This window comes from Gymnoscopelus microlampas (assembly GCF_963454915.1).
Source record: "Gymnoscopelus microlampas genome assembly, chromosome: 11".
NCBI classification, from domain to species: Eukaryota; Metazoa; Chordata; class Actinopteri; order Myctophiformes; family Myctophidae; genus Gymnoscopelus; species Gymnoscopelus microlampas.
In genome coordinates, this window is record NC_139948.1 from 29,369,048 (window position 1) to 29,392,669 (window position 23,622).

General features: G+C 41.8%; 1 protein-coding gene across 1 annotated transcript; it reads right to left on the minus strand.

The window, feature by feature from the left end:
• Positions 1-6,365: 6,365 nt before the first annotated feature.
• On the minus strand, positions 6,366-22,547 carry slc1a9 (solute carrier family 1 member 9; the record flags this gene model as incomplete). Its single annotated transcript, XM_084072668.1, has 10 exons — positions 6,366-6,551; positions 6,710-7,154; positions 8,448-8,582; positions 9,679-9,873; positions 10,789-11,022; positions 13,653-13,779; positions 13,897-14,002; positions 17,838-18,097; positions 18,834-18,986; positions 22,403-22,547. 10 exons carry the CDS (start codon positions 22,545-22,547, stop codon positions 6,366-6,368), a joined length of 1,986 nt encoding a protein of 661 aa, XP_083928794.1.
• Between the last annotated feature and the right edge of the window lie 1,075 nt (positions 22,548-23,622).

Consider the following 23,622-nt stretch of genomic DNA (forward strand, 5'->3'; position numbering starts at 1 on the left):
GACAGGTGAAACACTATGAGATTGGTCAGGGGGCTACAGTGAAGGCCAAGATCACGCCTACGACTTGTCAGTTTATATGCTATAATGTAATGGATAGGTAGGCCGAGAATGTTAATCTTGGGCCAGCCACAGGGCTGCCATGGACATTAAAACGTGGCCTGTCTCGCTAACAGTGCAGAGAATAGGGGCAAATATTGTCTGGGAGCTATACTGAACCCCAATGGTCTGGTGTAGAACAAGCCACTACCATCAATACTACTTGTACTATAAATACTAATAATACAAGTTCTTCTAGTAGATGCACTTCTACTGCACAGATTTGTGAAAAGTTGTGCCTTATTAATCCTCAATGTGCTGGGGAGGAGGGTTGTCCTTGTATGTATGCACACGCGCGGGTGTAGTATCTGTATTTGTTCTGGTGAGAGTGACTGCAAGTGAGCCATGTCGATGTGTCTTACTTTATTTAATAAAGACAACTGTATTTTATCAACTGCAACAGTGATTTCTGACTTTTAGTAAAAAGCAAAAGTAACTAAAATGTCTGTCTGTCTGTCTGTCTGTCTACTCGGGACTCTTGAATCGCTGACCTCCACACTCTCCTGTCTAGCGCTGCAGTACGTCTACGTGGGTGGTGCGCCTCTTTCCCTTCCTGGCTGTGCCTTCACTGCCTTGGGTTGGCTCCCACAGTTCAGTTTGCTTGCCACCAGTTCTGGGTGCATGACAGTGCCCAGCCAGCATCCTTCTCTCTCTGACCTTGTCTGTGACCCGTAGTGGGAGGTAGAGGTACACGTTTCTGATGTGGTCCGTCCGTGTGTCCCCATGTGCCATTCGTAATATTGTTGTGTAGACTACTAACCGTGTCAGTACACATTCCTAGTCCATGTCAAGAAAACAGTTTCAATGTGCATCTCAATACGTAACAGTCCTGTTACAGATGCATTTGAGGTCCGAATCCAAAATGAAATTATTGCCGAAATGAGTACAATTTTTGGGAATTATTTTGGATAACAATAAAAAAATTGAAAGGCAGGTAAAGCATATTATGCAAGAAGGTTAAACCGAACTTAAACTGTTTTCGTCATATTAGAAGGGACTTCTCATGTAAAACTGCACAGCTGTACATGCATGCTATGATTTTTTCATACTGCATTACATCATGGTCACAATGCTCTCAAACTGTTAGGCTAACATCAATATACAAACAGGTTATAAAAATCATGGATCAGAAACCGATGAGATGGCACCATGGTGGTATTTTAAGAAAACCTTTTTACTTTTGAAAATGTTGTGGGTTTTTTGTACTATCAAATTGGTTTTAAAATGTTTACATAATCATGTTTCGTAGGCGTCAGAGCTCTGGTAGAGCAACTACACGAGCATCAACAAATGGTGACTGTATTGTTCCCATAAGCAAGAACACATTCGGACAGTCTGCCTTCTCAGTAAAGGAGGTAAACCTTTGGAACTCTTTGCCTATAGTTCTAAAACTAGAGAAGGATGGTAATGTGTTTAACAGAGGACTCAAATTATGTTTGAAATCAAATCAACTGTGCTCACATGTATACTGATTGGTTATCTGAATGATTATGTCTTCTTTTGCTTTCACAAGTTAATGTATTGGGTCTGATTTTGATTTTGATTATGTTAATTATTAGTTTATATATTAGTGTATATATATATATATATATATATATATATATATATATATATATATATATATATATATATATATATATATATATATATATATATATATATATATATATATATATATATATATATATATATATATTATTGTACCTGATTGGGTTTTGCTCTATTTTTGAAAGGTTTCCTGTTGACAGGTGTTGAAAATTAGCACTCGTGCTATATACACTTTAAACAATGCATCTGGTTTCGTCCAATGTAATTGTGATGTCCATATCAAATAAATAAACATAATATCACATAACATCATGCAATAAACACCTCATGCCTCTAGATGGCATAAGTTGTTCTAAAAACACCACCACTGCACAAAACTTGACATCACTCATGCTGGCAATGGATTGGGTTTATGCCAACTTTCTATAGTTTGAGTACTGTAGTACTCAAACTATGAAAACAACACTTAATTGTCTCCGCCAGGCCGAAAGGCATGGCGAGAGAGTATGTTTTACCCTCCGTCCGTCCTTCCGTCCGTCCGTGTGTCCGTGTGTCCTGTCTGTGTGTTACCAGCTAATCTCCGGCACCGTTGGTCCGTTCGCTCCGAAACTGTGCACACACACTCCCTGGATGCCAATTCAGAACCTCTGCCCCAATTTTTTCACATGGGCCTGTTATAGCGCCACCAGGAGGCCGATTTGTGCAAAACACATTTTTTTACATTACTTCTACAGATTTTATCCAAATGTCATGCAAATCGGTACACAGTATCTCTATAGTCATGAGATCAACACGGATCTGTCCGATTTCCCATTCCAACCTGATTGCCTATGGTTGGCTTCCAAAGTTTGCAGGATTGGTCCGTTTTGAACAAAATGCCTCAAACTATGCATGCAGCTTGCGATTTCCGTGAAATTTCACACACACATTCCCACTAGGCCGAGGAAGAAATGCCACCCTTTTCACATTGGCCTGTTATAGCGCCACCAGCAGGTCTAATTTAGCAAAACACATTTTTGGAACAAAATGCCTCAAATCATGAATGCAGTGCGTCTGATTGCCGTGAAAGACCTAAGAATAAATGGCACCCTTTTCACATTGGCCTATTATAGCGCCACCAGGAGGCCAGAATAACGTACCTGACCTGGCGGAGACCTGTGCTCCGAGGAGCACTTTTTCTAGTTGTATTTCAGACTGGTAGAATGCTACGCAGTGCACCCAGTGTGTGAACGCTCTTGTCATAATTCAATGAGTTGAGTGAAGGTGTTGTCATGTTCAGTAATTTCTTCATCATTGCCAATAAAGTAGGCAGATCGCTGTCTCTGTTATGCTGTTAAAAGTTATTTTACTGGTTGTGTGTTAAATAATGCTGATTACTGTATATAAGCTCACATTACGTTGCATGTTAGCTTATAGACTGGCAGTTTTACAAATAATTTACAACATTTTAGAAAATATTCTGAAAATAGGCCTTGGGCTAGGTGCTTAATTAAATACCTCTAAAGTCACATCTATTTTACATACAAATCACTTATGTCCAAACTACATTTTGTACATTTAAACAAAGATCACTGAATAACACTTAGTCTAAGTGAGCAATTTTATAGGTCTTTGCAATCAAGGTGAATAATGGCTGAGACATCTTCTTATAGAAAAAATGTAAAAGTAAAAAAGAACCCTTAAGTGGTTAATTGATTCGTTGATATCTGAAAGATGTAAAACATATTTTTACAAAAATTGCTTTTCAATTATTAGATTAATTGAAAAAGCAATCGATGGATTCATCGCTGAAAACATAATCAATAGTTGTACACTACATGCAATGGGTGAGATTAGTTTTATTTCACAGACATCATCAGCTGTTGTAACTTTGCTGTGGGCAGTTTTTATTTGCATTATGGTCTATGTGTGAATAACTCACAATGTTGTTTGATATGCCTACCGATCAGTGTTGGGGAAGTTACTTTAAAATGCTACTTATTACATTCAATGCATTATATTACTTTTGCGTTACTTTCACAAAACACCCTTAAATGAAGCAGAAAAGGACTAGGCATAACATTAAATGGAAGAGATTAGTCTAAATGGAATAGAGAAGAATGGCATTATATTCTATTTGTATTAAAATGTCACACAAACAACTCTGCTGCAGCACCATCTATTGGTACAGGGTATATATTTTGCTAAATCAAATATAAGTCTGTAGACAAACTGCATTGTCTTTAGTGTGCATCATGAATGTGTGAGTTCAATAATATTGCGTTACCCATCCAACACTGCTACTGGGAAATGAGGAAGAGTCCTGCAGACCTGAAGCGTCTATCTTTGTCCTCTTCTTGCACTATCTTCCCATCTATCCCTTTAGTTTATATGATGCTCTAGCGCAGGGGTCCTCAACGCTTTTCAGGCCAAGGACCCCTTAGCTGAGAGAGAGATGAAGCAGGGACCCTACATATTGGATTCATGTTAAATGTGTGTTTTCAGACATTTAACGACTTAAACCCTCAATACTTTGCAAACTTGGCCTTTGGCTTCGTACTTGGTATGCTCTTTTTTCCCTGTACACCAAACCTGTTTGCCGAAGCGTTGTGAGCTTGTAGATCTGCTATTTTTGTCTAATGTTCCCCCCAGAGTACGGATGCTAGTGTTCAAGTGGTTAATGTAAAAATAAAGATAAAAGTCCCTATCACTGTTGAAGACCCCTGCTCTAGGGTCATAGAAAGGGATAGATAGAAATGGACCAGCACTAATGTCAGTCCCCTTTGCAATCATCCACAATGCCCCTATGCTGTCAGGGAAGAATGAGAAGGATTGACGTCTTTCTGGCCATCTGCCGCCCTCCTATATCTCTCCCATGTTTCACTCTCTGTCGCCTTGCCCATCCCCAGCTCTTCTTTGAGAGGATTAAGTGTTGGTACTATGTGTGTCTTCATCTGTATGTTGTTGTACATTGTGTGTACATGTCATGTAGTACTGTGTGTAATTTTCTTGTGTAAGCGTGTAATCACTGTGGCGTTCATCGCAATGCCAGCATCCAATATCATTGCTGTCCACATAATTTGTCCTCTGTCTTAGTCACCACACACTGTTGTGTGTTCCACCGCCCCCCCCCCCCAATTCCATCACAGTTTACAAGGTTCTTAAGCGGCACAAAAATACCATGGAATTGTCATTCATATAAATCTCCAAGATTTTATTACATATCTTACACATCTGGGCCTGTAAAACCGATTTAAGACTTTGGGGAGGCAGTCAATGATTTTCTGTTTGAAACAAAAGGCAATTCAGACACGGAGACAGAGAAGGTACAAGGTAAAGTATGATAAAACCCGATTATGTTGTTTTACAATCTTGAAGAAGTCCGCAAGAACAAAAATATGAGTAAAAGTAAAGTAGGCCTAATAACTTAGAACATGGAACAAATTTAAAACAAGTATTGTGCATTTGAGCAAAGACAGCTAATTATCAGCATTTTGGAAACCAGACCACAAAATAACTTACAAAACAATAGACCAAGTACAGTAAATGACAAACACTTCATGGGGGAGAATTTGGTTAAACTAAAGTGGAGGACAAATGACAAGAATACAGATTAAACAAGGAAGCTGACAGCATAACTATAATGTTTGCTGACAGCGCAGTCTTTACATAATGCAGTTTATATTCTTGAGGTAACTTGAGTGATATTCTTTCATTCACTTCCTTGTATAAGGAGAGATGCATGGCACTATACAGTATACAAGTGAACAACTGAAGAGATTTCATAGTTTCATAGCATTTCCTGAATGCTACCCAAACAAGACTATATAAATAAATACATCTAGCCGCAACACCACAATACTTCTCTCATCAGGGGCAGACATACAATTGACCGGTATCAGGCAAATTACATGAAGGATGTATGACTTTGGTCATGAAATGACGGCAGCAAGATAGCGATTTCTGCAACTGTAAATAGGAATGAACCTTGAACCTTGAAGCGAGTAAAACAATCCCCATTAAAGTCTTATTTTACAAACATTGAGCAAAAGCCTCTGGCTATTTTCGGCGAAGAGATTTGGTGTAGACGGGAAAAAGGAGCGGGCCTACTATAGTGCTTGGCAACGTGTCGTCAACACGGGGGGGGCGGGGGGCGTGGCATAGTAGCTGACATATTGGCGGGGTAAGAATCAATGTTAAGTCAAGCTGTTTATGACCCAACAAGATGTCCGCCGCTACCAAGTGACACTTGTTGATGCCCCCCTTCAGGTTTTTTTGCTACGCACTAGACCCCCGGGGCACTACGGTCATTGAAGTATATAAGTGGTTAAAGGGTGTTGCCATGGCAACATAATATCTATGAATATTATGCTGCAAATAAACGTATTGATTACTCGAATCGAACAGGAATCATATCGACCGAGATGAATGAATGAATGAATAGTTTATTTCGGTCATTAAGCCATGTACAGAGTTTGACATTTCCAAGGAAGAAAAATAATACAATTCATGGACCGAAAAGGTGTAGGCTGAAGCCGTAGCTTATAATGAGATCATTGAAATCAAACAATAATACCTCTAAAAGGTGATCATTTCATGTGCCTGAAACCCACTGTGGGCCCTGGAACCCATAACCACACCTTTGCAACACAGTGGAGAACTGTGTAAACTATGAAAATGGGGGAAGTGGCAGTACAACGGAAGCAGATGTACAGAGAAACCTTTGTCATGGAGGGCTCCCATCAAGGCAGGTCAATCAGTGGAATGGCATGCCTCCTATCATATGCAGTGTCGTCACTCTCCTCCCCGTCGCTCATTTCTATCACCAACTCTTCCTCCGTTTCGCTTTCGAATCGTAGACGCTCTTTTTCCCTTTCCCTTTCCCTTTCCCTGTCCCTCTCTCTGTGGGGACGGGGAAGCGTTGTGATCTGGACACACAAAGGAGAGAGAACAGACAAAATGGCAGAACTGCAACAAATGCAGGCATTATAAAGAATACATTATTTCACCATATTATATACCATATTAATACGTGACTAAGTATGTTCTGCAACTGTAGAACCAGAGGCTAGCGTTAAAGTGATACCTGGTTATCATGGCTGGGCACGGGACAGTAGCCAGGCTCTACCCTGTGCAGAAGGCATGGCGAGTGGGGGCTGCGGAAGGCGGGTCGGGGGGAGCGGGAACAGACAGAGCGAGGGGAGGGGGAGCAGATTGTTTGCGGTGACGGAGAGCGGATTGAACGGGCTGGTGAGTAGGACATGGAGAGCGACTGGGAGAGGGTGGGGCCGGTGTGGTTCAGTTTGGGCGGGCGAGGGGAGCGTGGGGGTAATTCTGGTGGTTTGACAGGGTCCATCAGGTCCATCTCTGTGAAGATCGGAGGAGGAGGGAGGAAGTCGAGCTCTTCCTCCTCGGGAAGCATTTCCATTTCTGCCATGTCGAGCTCAGCGAGCTCCGCCTTTGACAAGTGGTCCACGATCCCAGCACCGAACGAGTCGCCCACAACGTTAATAGAAGTACGCATCCTGTCACTGCACAAACAAAAAGTATGAAGTGGCAACAAGTAAAACGGATGAATTGCATCTTTTTTTCTTTTTAATTTATGTTTTCTTTTTCAACTCTTTTTAGTTGCTTTTCTTTTTTTTTCATCCCAAAAGCCTATTTCCCCCATGTTTGCATAGTCCCCCGTCAACACCAACCCCCAATGCCTGGTCTGGGGAGGGTGTAAACCATAGGGTGTTGGTTTCCAAACGGTGTGCATGAAGCACACTGGTGTGCCGTTAGACAAGTCCAGGTATGCCTTGGGATTTTGCGGCAACCACACATTATTAGGATTAGTTTTTAGTTTTTACTTATATAACAAATTCAAATTGTATACCCTAAAAACATAGGGTTCATATTTTGGGCATGTCATTATAGGCAATGTTCCTTATATATATTTTAGATATTTGGACTTGCCCATTGGTGTGCCTTGGCCCTTGGGCACCAAAAGTTTGAAAACCACCGGTGTGTAGACAACCAAACACATGGAGTCGACACTCGCTTCTTTTTTCATCTGACAGTGAGGAGTTACACCATGTGGAGGAACACGCTCCCTCCCCTGCCAGCTCCCCACCCACAAAAATGGCCAGTTGTGTTCATTGGAACACCTGGCCAGGCCAGAGAGAGGCACCACGGGACCCCAGCCTCCATGGTGGCAGGAACTGGAAGTACTGAAGAAAAACACTAGATGTCGTCTATCTATTTCATGCTTTTCCGCCCAACACAGTAGGGGTACAACAATTAATCGAACTAATTGATTTAATCAATATTCGGTAATCGTAATCATTTAATAAAATAATCGATGAATAATCAATTGCAGCCCTACACAGTACAATTAAATAATGGTGACTCTCACTTGCAAACCACAACCTGATTGCACATTATGATTGAACAGCAATATAAAGTCCTGTTACAGTGTGATTACTGATATATTTGTTCACAAATGTCCACAAGACAAAACCCCTATCCATTCTATGGAAAATAAAACAAAAAATCTGACATGAACAATCTCTCTCACATACTGTGCTGTTGATACTGAATAGACACAGGTTATTGCTATTGTGTGCTGTAGAGCAGAAGCATGACATATCAATGCCATAACTTGACATCCAAAAGGAAACGTATCTGACTCATTTTTCTGAAAATAAATTACTGATAACTTGTGACTTACGAGTTCCCAAAATTCCCTGCTTTACACTGCTTATAACTAGGCACCGACCCCCTTCGTGCCCCTACGGCCCAGGGACAGACGTCCCTCCCTACCCCCCAGACACCTGACTCACAGCAGCCAGTCAACAGCGATGAGCAGGCTGATATCCTGAGTGGGCAGACCCACGGCTGTCAGGATCAGCAGCATGGTGACCAGGCCTGCACTGGGAATACTGGCTGCCCCGACACTGGCCAGGGTTGCAGTCATACTGAGGAGGAGAAATTAGATAAAAGAGAGAGATAAAAATAAATACGAAGACAGCTACAAAACATAAAACCATTTTATCTAGTGTCAAGTGAGTAGTTGCATTTATATTATGTTTTGTTCACATTACAACTCTACAAATAAAATTACCTCACTTATTTTTCCTTTTTATCCAGACAGTAATCTGTGTTTGGCAACACAAGGGAAAATAATGGTTTTCTTGATGTGTCCATATTTAGGGGATTAAGACGCAACCAGATGTGACTGCAGGCTACGCTTGGTTCCAAGATAAAACATTATTTAATGCCTGGTATTTAATGCCTGCTGTCATTATGATAAGCAAGCATATTTACCCTTGCGTGATCCTGGACTCAATTTTGACTTGCCTACTGTATTTTTGCTAGTGTAACTTTTGTGATTTGTTGTTGTACCTGTAACTTTCTTAGCCAGGGCACTCTTGAAAAAAATTGAATTGAATCTTTTCGGTTAAAAGGATAAATCAACAAATAAATAATCATTCATCTGAATAATACACATCTAAGAAGACTGTATTTCATTTTCCTTGTTACAAATCTAGCTACAACACTAATTGACATATCACTGTGGCAGGGGTATTAGAAGAGGCTTATAGAGATTTTGCACACATATGGAGCTAATTTTAAAACAATTTCACCCACAGACAATATGGTGCTCATACTTTTCCACAACTATCTGGTAGGCAGATGATGAAACAGCAGTTGGTGAACAGCAGCCCTTGGACAGCGTAATTGTGGCCACGACATGCAGGGCTGTATCTAATCAAAATAGAGTGGCTCCCCTCTGGGTAGACTGTTTTGCCGAAACCAAAGAAATGATCCCACCACATAATAACATCAATCATTTATTTTGAGTCTATTCGGGTGCACGCTGAAACTACCGCACGTAGTTTGTACAAAACACAAACTAATGAGTTAAAATGCCTCCAAAAATGTTATGTGTGTGTGTGTGTGTGTGTGTGTGTGTGTGTGTGTGTGTGTGTGTGTGTGTGTGTGTGTGTGTGTGTGTGTGTGCGCGCGCGTGTGCGCGCGCGTGCATAAGCCAACCACCTCCAGGGGGTTTACCTGACAGTGAAGATTTGTCCTAAATCTAGGTTGATGTCATTCATCTGGGCGATGAAGATGGCCGCCACAGCCTCATACAGGGCAGTGCCATCCATGTTAATGGTGGCGCCAATGGGCAGCACAAAACGCGTTACGCGTTTGTCAATCTTCAGATTCTCCTCCAGACAGCGGAAGGTGACGGGTAATGTCCCCGCGCTGAGAGAGTGGAAGAAGAAGAGGCTGATAAGTAAACAAGTTCTGCCAATTAAAATTACACAAAAGTTGGATTCATTTCAAAGGCATAAAAGCAGGAAAGTATAATGGTAGACAGGTGGTGAGGAGAAATCCTAAGCAGAGAGTAGGGCTTAAGTGGAAAACAATAGACAGCGAGGAAGGGGAGATTGATAAATTTGGCTTAGAAGCACACAAAAAAAGAGACAAAAAAGTCTGCAGAGCATGAGAAATTTGAGTAGAGTGAGAGCCTCTTCCTAACAGCTGGTGCAGGCCAGTGTTGCAATCCTCCAACATATGAATTAAAGGAATTTGATTCCAGCCCCGGCAAAGCCTGGGTCATCATAATATAATTAGAGAAAAAGTTGATGGGATTACCCATACTCATGTTTTCAGCATTATCCCAGGCAGGGCAAGCCAAGCCAAGCTAGGATACAGGATGCAGGGCAGGGCCAGCTTGTCCAGTGACGACTAATCCAGAGGCTTAAACATTTACAACACAGAATCTGTCAGACATGGACTTGTCCACGATAACCCGAATTCAGACACCTACGGCCCTGCTGCCATGGGTTGCCGTTTCAGTTGCATAAATATAGTATTTAGTATTCTGCCATCTGCAATTCAACCCAGTTCAATGAGTGAAAAGCAAATACCCAGATATGCCATTCAATCATAATAATTACAGCAATTGTTGAAGGCTTGTCTGACCATGAAAAACAAAACAAACAAAACACGAGACACATACACGTCATATACAGTACATGCAAGTATATTCATTCACCCATGCACAAGCACAATCTCTCTCTCTCTCTCACACGCACGCACGCACGCACACACACACACGCACACACACGCACACACACACACACACACACACACACACACTATGCAGGTCCGTACCTGCTGGCAGTGCCCAGAGCAGTGATCCAGGCTTGGAAGATTCCTTTGCAGAAGGTCAGGGGACTTTTCCTGGTGACACCGAAGAATATGGCAGGAAGGATGATTCCGCCATGAATGAGAAGGCCTACAATCACAGTGACCATGTACAAGCCGAGCTGCCTGGCCACTATCTCCAAACTACCGATGGCTGCGATCTTTCCCGCTATCAGAGAAGCAATGCCAAAGGGAGAGTACCTGTGCACACAGTAAACAAAAACCATCATCAAAGCTGAAATGAACAAAAGTTAACCAAATCAAATGTGGTACAGACTACTAATGCTAAACAGAGAGAATTTAGGTTTATGCAGTTCACAACACATCCCAAGTCAGTCAAGAGTAAAAGTTATGATAAGCACTTCAGTTGTTGTACAGTATGCTTGTCAATGTCAACACCTTCACACGTTGACATGCAGGCACAGAGGTTGTATGTGCTGAGCATTACCATGCTGAGAGACAAAGTTGAAGGCTGGAAATACCTTGGAGACAAAAGGATTCTTCATTTGGACTTTTGCCATCCACACTATTTCTATCATTAAACCTGATATGAGCTATCTACTGGAAGAATGGACTGGCCCAGTTAAGCCTTCTAAACTGTGCGACAGTGATACTAGCATGGGAAAACTGCGTCTGCTGATCACCGTCTTGGAGTTCTGTTCCTGACGCTCATCAGTGCTCATTCAGTATGAGGAGAGATTAAATCCATTTACACATTACAGGGAAATATTTTTGGTTGCAGGCACGCTAGGCCTCAGGTGGGCAATCTAAATGAGCGTAGTAATAGATTGTTAGGCCTATTGTAGCCCCGTAACAAAAAGGCACAGAATTGTAGCATCAAGGAGAGCTACTTTATATTGTAAATATTTACAACTGCCTCAAAATAGCAAGCTTTTAGCCCTGGCAGCAAGCGAGTCCTGAGTCCTGCCCCTAATCGGTGATGTCACACCGATGTACAGCTCATGGAGAATGAACTGAGATGGAAAAGATAACTGTTACATCATCTGGGATACGGGTACGTGTTATTGTAAAGGCAAATATTCAACAAGTTTCCTAAATCAGCGTCCTATTCATCGTTATTAGAGCATCTCCACAATGTACACAAAAACATGAGAGATTAGACTCAGATATGCTCGGTTCAGCATATCTGAGTCTAATCTCAGATATGTTCAGGTTTCTGAATACCAATTGTCCTGGTGCTGGACATAGGGAATAGAGAGATATAGGAATCAAATTGATGGGTGGTTTTCCATTCAAGGCCAGTTTCAGAGAAGCTCCCACAACCAGCTTGGCTCTGCACTAGGATCAGGTTGTGACAAACTGCATGTAACTGGGCGGATGTCAGTTGCTGGTGACAGTTGTTGCAGCATATATGAGCTTGTGGTGTATATGATCTGATGGAGGCGTTGTGTCGTGTGATATGCGTTTTGTATACACTGGGCTCTCTGTTTGGCTGGCCCTGTACTCCGTAGGCTCATGAGTAATATGTTTACACTGCTGAGTGATATGAGCAAGGGTACAATTCCTTTGGTGTACAGCTGCTCATCTAGATGGCCTAGCAGAGTGGCGAGACAAGCATGCTGCTGTTTTTCCTTCCACACCCCCCCCCAAATCCATCTCACTCAGTGCGACTGGACTCTCTCTCTCTCTCTCTCTCTCTCTCTGCGGTGCTACTAGCCGGTGTCCTGTGAAGCCTCAAGGCTTACATCGATCTCTAAGGCATGCACTCACACGCATCTTGCCACGTCCAGTGTTGCCAGATTCTGTGAGAGAAACAAGCAACCAGGTCTAGGAAAACCAGCCCAAAAGAAGCGACTATGGGCCACACGAGCACTTTAACGTATACATCAGCTATTTGAAAATAGCAGATCTACAAGCTCACAACGCGTCGCGATGTGACGCGTTGTGAGCTTGCAGATCGGCTATTTTCGAATAAAATCTTGCAGGGAAATCATAATAAGCAGATCTGGCAACCCTGGCCACGTCCCCCACTGTCCCCCTTGCAACTGCTCTCTGCTTTACTGCCAGTGGGGCTCCACTGCTTTACGGTCTATGGATGCATTACATTCTGGAGAGCTTCCACCCTGCGTCCCCTGGGAGCCTACAGCACTGCTCTGGCCCCCCCTTGCTGCTGCTGCTCCTCGGCATTCCTCAGACCCCGGCATGTCCCGGGGAATCCCTCTCTCTCCCCGTCTCTCCCGGTGTCTCTCGCTCTCTCTCTAGCTCTCTGGCTCCTTCCTGTCTCTGTCCATCTGTCCCTGTCCTTCACCGTCCGTCTTTCAGGCCCTCTTGTATGCCTCTTCCGTCTTCTCATTTTCACTGTTTTTAAACGGTCCACCGCTGTTTGCTGGTTCCCACAGCGCTTCTTATGTACACAGTCAACGCTTTATCCATCACTGTCACTGGTCTTTGTGGGTGGTATCTCCACTATGTCCAAGCACTGCATTTTGAAGGAAAACAGGGAGACAACTGTGCATGCATACAGTCGCAAACATTTTGCATTTTTGCAAACACATACTGTACAAGGCCATACATATACACACACACACACACACAAACAAACACACACTAGATACTGTTTGGGATTTTGGTTATCGTGATATTGTTTAAACAGTAATGTTTCTTGGTGTTAAAGGCTGCATTACAGTAAAGTGATACGATATTCTGAACTTATCAGACGGTAGCTGAACAAATGCCTCTATTGGTCATGATATCCACATTATGCACCAACAGCTAATGCCACATTATCAATATCGAGGTATTTGGTCAAAAATATTGTGATTGTGCCAACATTGTCCAGACCTAGCAAAGGAAAAAAGCAAGCCACTGACCACATGATCATGGAAACCATTGTCATGATGATCTCGTTGAGGACGGTGAAGAAATCACACATGACTTTCCCCCTCTCTCCCATCTTCCCCATGCATATCCCAAAGGTGATGAAGAAGCCAATCAAGCCTTCGGAAAACAATCAAAGCAAAAGCGTCATGCAAGTTACAGACAACATAAAACAATCGTCCCTCAAGCTCTCGTCTTTCAACAGAATGAAGCAGGCAAAAACGAATATGAACTCACCAAGGACATTCATGCCCCATTTGTACTCCAGCCTCCTCGTGCTGACCACCACAGGTTCTGTTTGGTTCGGTGGCACCACTGATTCCCTCTTCACCACCGTCGAGACCTGAATAGAACACATAGTGGACATTGCGTCAGTGATTCACATGCAGAATAAATGCCACAGAGCACACGTGTGAGTGTGACTTCACAAAAAAGTTGTATGATGTGTCAGCAACAGAAACCTTGTCTGCTGAATTACAATTATATTAATTAATTAAGCTATACTGCCTTTGGACACTTGCTTATCAAGCAGCATTTAACCACTTGAACCCCTGCATCCATAATCTGGGGGGAACATAGGCCAAAAATAGCTAAAAAGCTTTGTCGAAGAGATTTTGTGTAGACGGAAAAAATAAGAATTTAAGAGGTTTATATCTATGAAGTTTTACATCAATCAAGGAATCTTTCAGGAAGTTAAAGCTATTTAACTTTTAGGCCACGCCTTTCAAATGTATTGGCTTATATCTATAACAACCTGTGAAGACATTTTAAAGAGCTTTGTTCAGACATGAGTCTGCCAAGATTACAGAACAGTGTAGTAGGAGTTTGTGTTTTGCTTTTTTTTATTTTTAATGGCAGCCCTTCAGGCTTGAAACCTTAATGATAACTTTGAAAGAATCGCTTAGCCCCCCATTCCTAAAAGAAAGAGACAATGACAGACGGACAGAAACAGACAGTGAATACAGGGCAAAGGAAAGAGAGCTTGTGCATAGTGATGCACCGTCTCCGCCAGCAGATGCCTTACTGTGGCAAATAAGGATGCAGCAACCCAGATGTACAGAGATTAGCAGTGGCAGAAAGGTTGACCCTCACCCAGTCTAACACAACTATTTCTAATCACTGAGACACACGCATGAGGGAAGATGAGAGAGAGGGGGGAGGGATATGAGAGAGAGAGAGAGAGAGAGAGAGAGAGAGAGAGAGAGAGAGAGAGAGAGAGAGGATTTGGATGAAAGAAGGCAAACGTCACAACATGATTGAGGCTTGGATTATCATTTAAAAATCATCAGCTTGGATAAACAAGCTAAATCTCTCAGTGGTGCTTTATGAATCCCACAGAGCCTTCTCCTGGCCTGCATGGCCTGGACACACACCAGCAAACTGACCGTTATTAGGTTACTAGGCTGACACCAAAACATGTCAAAGCTAGAAGGATGGCTTGGAATTGAGAATGTACGAGTATAATCCACCTCCACCCTCATTTAAACACAACATTTAAGTACAACAACTAGAAAATGTGCTCAGTAGAGCACAGACCTCCAACATGGTGTGTTTGTCTATGTGTGTTGCTGTGCTTCTGGCACCAAATCTCCTTTTTGGCTAATATAACTTTATAGTGCACTACAGCACTAGCCCACACATCATGGGGTTCCAACACTCAGTGGCAACAAAATGATATGACCATTTAGTCAGTTCTTCCTGGGTCAATGATAAACCTTTTTCCAAAGTATTGCGGTGTACCGTTAATCTGTTCAGAAATGTGCATGCCAACGCAAATTTGGGCCAATAGGCTCTATGCACAGCAGCCATATTGGGAAGAAATTGGGCCTCTTCTTACTTCCTTCACAGGTGTTACCAATGATACTAATGAAGGCTCTGTTCCATTCTGGTCAGGGTGCTGATATCGTGCATGTTGGCTCACTAGAAACACTCCATTTTGGTTCCCAAATGGCCCCTTATGTGGGTGTGTAACTCTGAGAGTGTACAAATGGAACCAAATGGACCCGTAAGGGTCCATTTGGTTCCATTTGTACACTTTAGTTATGGGGGTCCTTGAAAATAAGACAACCACTATGCCACACTAAATGGAACAGAGCCTTAATTAGTATCATTGGTAACACCTGTGAAGGAAGTAAGCCCAATTCATTCCCAATATGGCTGCTGTGCATAGAGCCTATTGGTGTGAAAGGTGAATCATTATTTTGTTCCTTGGCCCACGAGTCCACGACCAACCTTTCAATCAAGTTTTGTGCAAAGTTTTGTGTAAACTGTTCAATATATCCTGTTAACAGACAGACAGACCGACATGGACAGAGGTGGGAAAACTATTACTCCTTTGTGGAGGTAATAGAAGAAAATCATAAAAGCCCAAATAGAAATCTAGACAGATCAGAGCAAAACTGCTGTAGGCCTATACCACTATAGTCTTTTTCAGGGTATTATTATGCACCTAGGGGTGACCCCGACTAGAAGAGGATCTGTCTGGGTATCTGTCTGTATGTTTGTCTGCACCTAATCTCATAAACCAAACCACCGGACCGATCAGCGCCAAATTTCTTAAGCACACTGCCAGTGGGCCAAGGAATTCAATCCCTGATCACCTTTCACATAATGTAAATATTTTTGAATTCACAAAACCTGTCTGTCTGTATGTGTGGCTTTCCCAGGCATAACTCTGGCACCGTCCAACCAATTGACTTCAAATGTCGCAGATGACCCGGGGGTATAAAGTGCAGAGTGGCAATTCTGTCAGAACAGCGGTTGTACAGAACCAGAAAACCACAGATGTCTGTATCTGTCTCGACTGTCTGTCTGTGGTCTGTGGAAGACACACAGAATCTCTGTCTGTGGGGGATGTAGGCATCGGCTTCCCTGATTGGCCAACCCAACCCATCGGCTTCACAAATTGGATAAACAATATAAATGGTAGCGTGCACAATAGAACTCCATTCTTTTATGAGGTGATGCACAACATATTTGTATCTGTCTGTCGGTCTGGGTGTCTGTCTGTCATCTATTTATGTCCATGTACATCTTCCGCACTGAGTACTCTGACAACAAGTATAACAAGTACAACGGGCATTGCATAAACAGGTGGGGCATGCATTCCCAACTTGAATCGTTTCTGAGTGGTGCCCATTTGTAAATCAACATTGATTGTAATATCTAAAATTATTAGTACTGTAGTAATGGCTGCCGCACTGGGTAACAACGGGTAAGCACTCTGTGACAACAGGAACAACGGTTATTGCATAACCGGGTGGGGCATGCATTCCCCAACTGCATCATTCCCAACTTACATCGTTCCTAACTTGCGTGTTCTCTGAGTAGGCCGGTGTCCGAGGGCACTGGTTTAGTTTTGTGAATTCATACATTTCAAATCCACTGTGCCGCACGCCATCCCTCCATGTTTGGGCAAGGCTGAGATCATCAATATGAGATCATCAATATGACATCATCACCATGACATCAGAGATCCACGGGGAAGCCACACTGTTATTAGACCATGTCTTGTTTCTTTAGAGCTGGCCCGTTCCGTTATCTGCACCTTACCATGGTTTTGTTTTGGGTGTGCATCACCAAAAATTGTCAATGTCATAATAATGACTTAACAGTGACATCGTGAATTACTTCAAGCTGGTGTAGACAGTACATGTTATGGAAATCAAACAATGTGTCCTTAACACGTAGCATAAACATAAAGCAGTGGTCTCAAAATAGTGTATTAATTGCAGCATTTAATTTGGAGTAGGTGCCAGTGAGACTGACAGTAAATGTTATGTCAAATATGTGAGAGCCTTGTTAATCTATATGACCATATCAGTGAACTCAACAGACGTAGACACCATAACAAGCAGGTATGCTAAAACAATCAGCCGATGTGACCTGCACTCTGATTATAATCTGATTGAACATGCTTTAAATGACTTAAAGGTCATTGAGAAAATGGGTCAACGTTGAAATAATTTTAACTTTAAATAGTTCCAGGCAGTGCCTGTCGCCTAAAAGTAGTAAAGGGACTTGAAAAGGAGATATTTGATCTCAAGTGACTTCCTAGTAAAATAAAGGTTACATAAAGTAACACCACTAGGTTGGGCGTCACGGCTCTCTCCAGTCTCCACAGAAAAACAGTGCACAGTGTTTTACTACTCAGCATGTGATGCTCGCTTAAGTTTTACCTGTTGGAAGCATGCTTGCACAAGGTTCTCTGGGAAGAGATTCCTGATCAGGTCCATGAAGGCATCCATGCTATTAATGTCCTGGGTCCTCGGGGGTAAATTGGCTGCAGCTGGCCTTCCCCTTAGTTTGGGGTTCCCAGGGTGGATACCGATGACCAGGATGACGCCTAAGATAGCAGCGATCACAGTAGTGGACATGTAGTATACCATGGCCCTGCTGCCCATCCTGCCACTGGAGCGAGCATCCAGACCGGCAAGCCCTGAAAGGACAAATGGTCACAATATGAGAAAGAAAGCACCTGAGCAGCTTGGACATTTATTAAAAAAAGGTGCCAAGTAAAAAATGACTAACATTTCAAAGTTAGTACATCTTAATCAGAGTCATGGTCACAATATGACTATACAATGAGAGATCAACATGCACACTGGAGGAATTCTGGATCAATCAGTAATTGATGATAGGCAAATGGAGTCAGAGACACTTATTTCAAGGTGGTGGTTGTGCTTTAATACATGATGATATATGATCTCATGGGGAGAATTAGACACACATGCTGGTCAGTGGTAAAGTAGTTCTGCGTCGAATACAGGGATCAGACCATAGTTATACTCAAGATAAGAGGAAGGCTGCTTGTGTCACAGGTACCCTGCTGTACCCAAAACAATAGATATCAGGGCTGAGCCATGGCATCTTGACTCTTATGCAGAATTAAATGCATACTCCCGCACACACTTTTCTCTGCTTTATTAACCAACGTCTCGATCACATAGGGACTTTTATCAGGAAGTCCTGACCTGATGAAGGTCCGTCCCTATGTGACCGAAACATAGATTAATAAAGCAGAGAAAGGTGTGTGCGCGAGTATGCATTTCTATGTGAATGTCACAATAAGAATTTAGAAATATTTCTGCATCATCAAGATATGTAAAGTGCATCTGTTTGTATATCTGCATGCATGTGTCTAAATGTGTAGGCCTATGCTAAGTGTATAGAACCTGTGATAAGGCTGGAGATGATGAGGGGCAGGATGAGCATCTTCAGCATCCTCATCAGGATGTCTCCTGGGAAGGAGATCATGGCGAGGGTGCTGCTTTCTGTCACCGACATATACCGCAGCACCACGCCAAATGTTGAGCCCAGAACAACACCTTAGAGGAGAGGAGAGGAGAAACTGTGCGTAACATAACAGTATGACAACAATATTATATTTTAGAAATTAGACCTTAGGGACAGGTCAATTTTTAAAGAAGGGTACCCCTGGAGAAAATGCACGTGCCCTGATCTAAAATGCCATGACCCTCCCTTTGACTAAAAATAAAAATCAATGACCCTCCCCAAATGATCAAATAAAAAAAGATTAACCCTCACCGCCTATAGGAGTGTCACGATATATTGTCCCACGATATAGCCTATCGTGGTATTAAAATGTGACGATAGGTATTGTCAAGATGTCATAGTGTATCGTAATATTTTTTTAATTATTTTTCTTTTCTTTATTTGTTTTGCCGGTGAAAGTTATAGGAGTTCTTACTGTATGGTGTATGATACGAAATGTAAAGCTTATCATAATCACAGTAATTATTAATCATGTCTTCCATCATATATATTTTGGAGAGAGATTAAAGGTGTAGTGAAATGAAAAATATGTTTTTCACACTTTTAGAGCATATCCGTGGTCATCATATGGGCACACCTAACAATAGATGCCCAAAAAAATGAAAAAAACCCATTTTTGTGTATTTTTATATCTAAAGCCCCTAAAAAGCCAATCTTAATTACTTCCTGTAAACGAAAACGTGCTGCGTGATGACATCAGACAGCCTTCATGAATATAAAAGAATCTTGATTACGTTCACCTGTTTGATTCCCATAGCTGCACGTTCTTCAAACACAGCTGATTTTAATTACAGAGATACTCCGTTTTGAATCTCATTGAAGATGAGTGTATTACTCATTTTAAACTTCATCTGCACACTAAAATATGTATCTGAAAACATTATAGGTTAGAACTAAGCCAGGTAGTAGCAAACGCGCTTCACTGGCCGTCTCTCTCTCACTTGTAAACAAACACTAGCCGTGTTGCCCACGGCTGGAGTGATTGAGATCCAACGTCCCATAGCCTGAAGGGATGGGACCTTCTGATTGGTTTAGAGTCGTTGAGCCGGCGTTTCAGGCTGAACCTTCAAAATAAAATGACCGAAAATGTCACTTCAGTGCGTCTTTAAACAGACTCCAGTGACTTTCAGTTTAAAGCACTGCAGAGGGGAGGTGCTGTGTCAGCTGATGCTTGTTGACGCTCGTTAATGTGACATGCATGCGTCAAAGCAGTTATGCCAGTCTGCACTCTCAAATAGGCCTACATCTAATCAGAGATTGTTTACAAGGTATTATACTGTATCTGGTATTATAGATTTTTTTTGAGCTGTTGGAAATAACTAGGCTGCACTCGGTTCGTAACGTAATGATGACGCATCAATGTTGTCAGTTACTTGGAAGTCGGACATCCGACTCCGGGTCAGACATCCGACTTCCAAGTAACATCCGACTCCGGGTCAGACATCCGACTTCCAAGTAACTGACAACATTGATGCGTCATCATACATCAAATAAAAGCCTGTATTTACCTTGATGCACTAAAACCTCCCTTAAATACTTCCACAGAAATGGGAGTTAGAATTTAAAGGGAAACTGTACCGGTTTACCTGGTTGAGTCATCATTAGTAGGAAATGTGCCCATATCAATCGCATGTGCTTGCATGTACTTGTGCAATTCGAAAATGGCCCCTGTCTAAGTCTTAACAATTATCAATTATGGCCTGATGATTCTGGTTTTACTTGTGGAGCTAGGCTGGCATCTATGCACAACTGTCCATATAGATCCAAATGAATCACATGCACAGAATTACTTCAAATGATTATGAATATCCAGTTATAAATTGGTCATTGTAACCTACCTGGTGTATGTAATTCTATGAGCAACAAAAACACTTAAAAGAGGATATCTCTGTGTTGGAAATTGGGATAATGCATCTCTCTAATATGCCTAACACCTGTTGAAGTGTTGCTTAATTGTTCAACCACCATCATTAAGACGCTGAATAGATTTGACTGGGTCGTTCACACTTGCTGTGCGTTGATGGCTTGTTAACGACCGTCATTGATTCTAAATAGACCACGGTGTTACTGGATTTGAATCCTTCGTATCATTTGAAATAGAGAGGGGTCATTGACCACTGTTCTGCTGTACTAAAAATGTATATAAAAACAGACTAGTTTATCAATTCAAAATTGCATGACCCTCCCTTGGATTCAAAGTAAAATTAGCTGACCCTCCCTTGTACTAAAATTAGAAAGGCATGACCCTCACCTATTTTCCTCCAGGGACCCCCTTCTGTAAATTTCGACTGGTCCCTTAGGTTTAATTATCCTACTATAAAATGGAAAAAATGATCTGTCCTTTGGTATTAGGAGTCGCTAGTGCAGCAACAGATTGCCCTCCCCGCCCGGCTTCCCACCCTGGAGTCATTTGTGTCGTTGACCGTGCGTCTGAATTGCCATTCGGCTCTGCACACATCGGGGTTATACAGTATGAGACACAAACCCTCTTGGTATTCGTCTCTCTTTGTTCCTGAGATAATATGACTGATTATGTCATTTTGACCTTGAACTTGATTGGGACCATGACCTTTTCAACCCACTCTTTGGAGCAGCCTAGAGATCTTTCATCACCTATAGAAAATCTGGCCATCCAGGGTCAAGTTAAGACACAGGCAGGAGTGATTACAATATATATATGATACATTATTATCATATTATCTGACTGAGGAGGGACCTCTGACTAATAACTAATTTATGTTTTAATTTAACTATGCACAAGTTTGCTTCAAATCAAGCTTTGGTCAACTTCATTACTGTTGACAAACAGGCTGAAAAACAACACACCACATAACTTTGAGGCCTATTTTTGACACAGAACATAGCAATACAGAAAAAAGCCAACAAGTTGAAAGATATGTCAACGATCAAGCACAGATATAGGGCTGCAAGCCTGCAACTATTATGTTCTATTATAATTTTTTTAAGGATTAATCAAATAATCAAAAAACATGGTTTAAAAACATATATATATAATTTGATATATCAATGAATCGATTAACCACTTGTTATTCCTTGTAACCACGTGTTATTTTATACTTCATTGTACAAAAATAATGAAAATAGTGGATCTACAAGATCACAATGCATCGCGATGTGATGCATTTCACCTATGATGACATGCTCAAAATATTAATTGATTATTAATCGATTATTTTATTAAATAATTGATTATATTTTATAATCGGTTAAATCGAGTAGTTCATGAATCAAGAACCAACTTTATTGTCACATCACTTGTTGACAGGTGTAAAGATGTGGATGAAATTCCTTTTTGCGCAAGCTCCATCAGTTTGTAAGAAAGAAAAGGGAGAAAAATCTAACATTAAAGAAGCATGTCATGTCAAGGAGAACACATTTGATTATAGAAATGCTAAATGAAATTGAAAACTCTTGAGAACATCCATACCAAAGACAGTGAGTGCAAGCAACAGGGCGTTTTTGTCCCGTTTGGGGGGCTCATCGTGTTGAACTTCTTCTGTGTTGTCATCTTGCTGATTCTCCTTCTCCTTGTTGTTCTTGTTGGACTGGTTACCTGTTGGCTGATTTGTCATCCTGCCTGCTGTAATTGAGAGGTGGGTCACTGTCTCACAACGTCATATATAAAACATAAAAAAAACAATGTCCTGTTTGGTCTTCTTCAGAAACATTTTAAACTCCATTGGCTCCCTAAGCCATCTATGTTTTCAAACTCACAGTTAACTAGAAAAAGTGCTCCTCGGAGCACAGGTCTCCGCCAGGTCAGGTAGGTTATTGTGGGCAGCAACGGAATTCGCCAATCAGGATGGAATATAAAAAATCGGACAGATCCATCTTGATCACTTGACTATAGAGATAATGTGTACTGATTTGCATGATGTTTGGACAAAATTTGTAGGAGTAATAGAAAAAAGAAACATCTGCCTCCTGGTGGCGCTATAATAGGGCAATGTTAAAAGGGTGGCGTTTGTTCTTCAACGCGAATGTGCGTGCAAAGTTCCACCGCAATCGGACGCTGCGTTCATGATTTGCGGCATTTGTTCAAAACGGGCTACTCCTGCAAACTTTAAATGTCAATGTTAGCCAATCAGGATGGAATAGGATAAATCAAACAGATCCATCTTGATCACATGACTATAGAGATCACGTGTACCGATTTGCGTAAAATTTGGATAAAATGTGAAGGCTTAATCTAAAAAAATGTGTTTTACATAAGTCGGCCTCCTGGTGGCGCTATAAAAGGCTAATGTGAAAAATACAGGGCAGTTTCACGCAGATCGGTGCAGTTATAGTTAAAAACGCAAATCGGCCTTTTATAGTGCCACCATGAGGCTGATTTGAACATTTTCAAGTGGCATTTCTTCCTCGGCCTAGTGGGAATGTGCGTGTGAAATTTCACGGAAATAGCAAGCTGCGTTCATGATTTGAGGCATTTAGTTCAAAATGGACTAATCCTGCAAACTTTGGAAGCCAACCTTAGCCAATCAGGATGGAATATGGAAAATTGGACAGATCCGTGTTGATCACATGACTGTAGAGATACTGTGTACTGATTTGCGTGATGTTTGGATAAAATATGTAGGAGGAGTACTGTCAAAAAATATGTTTTGCACAAATTGGCCTCCTGGTTGGCGCTATAACAGGCCCATG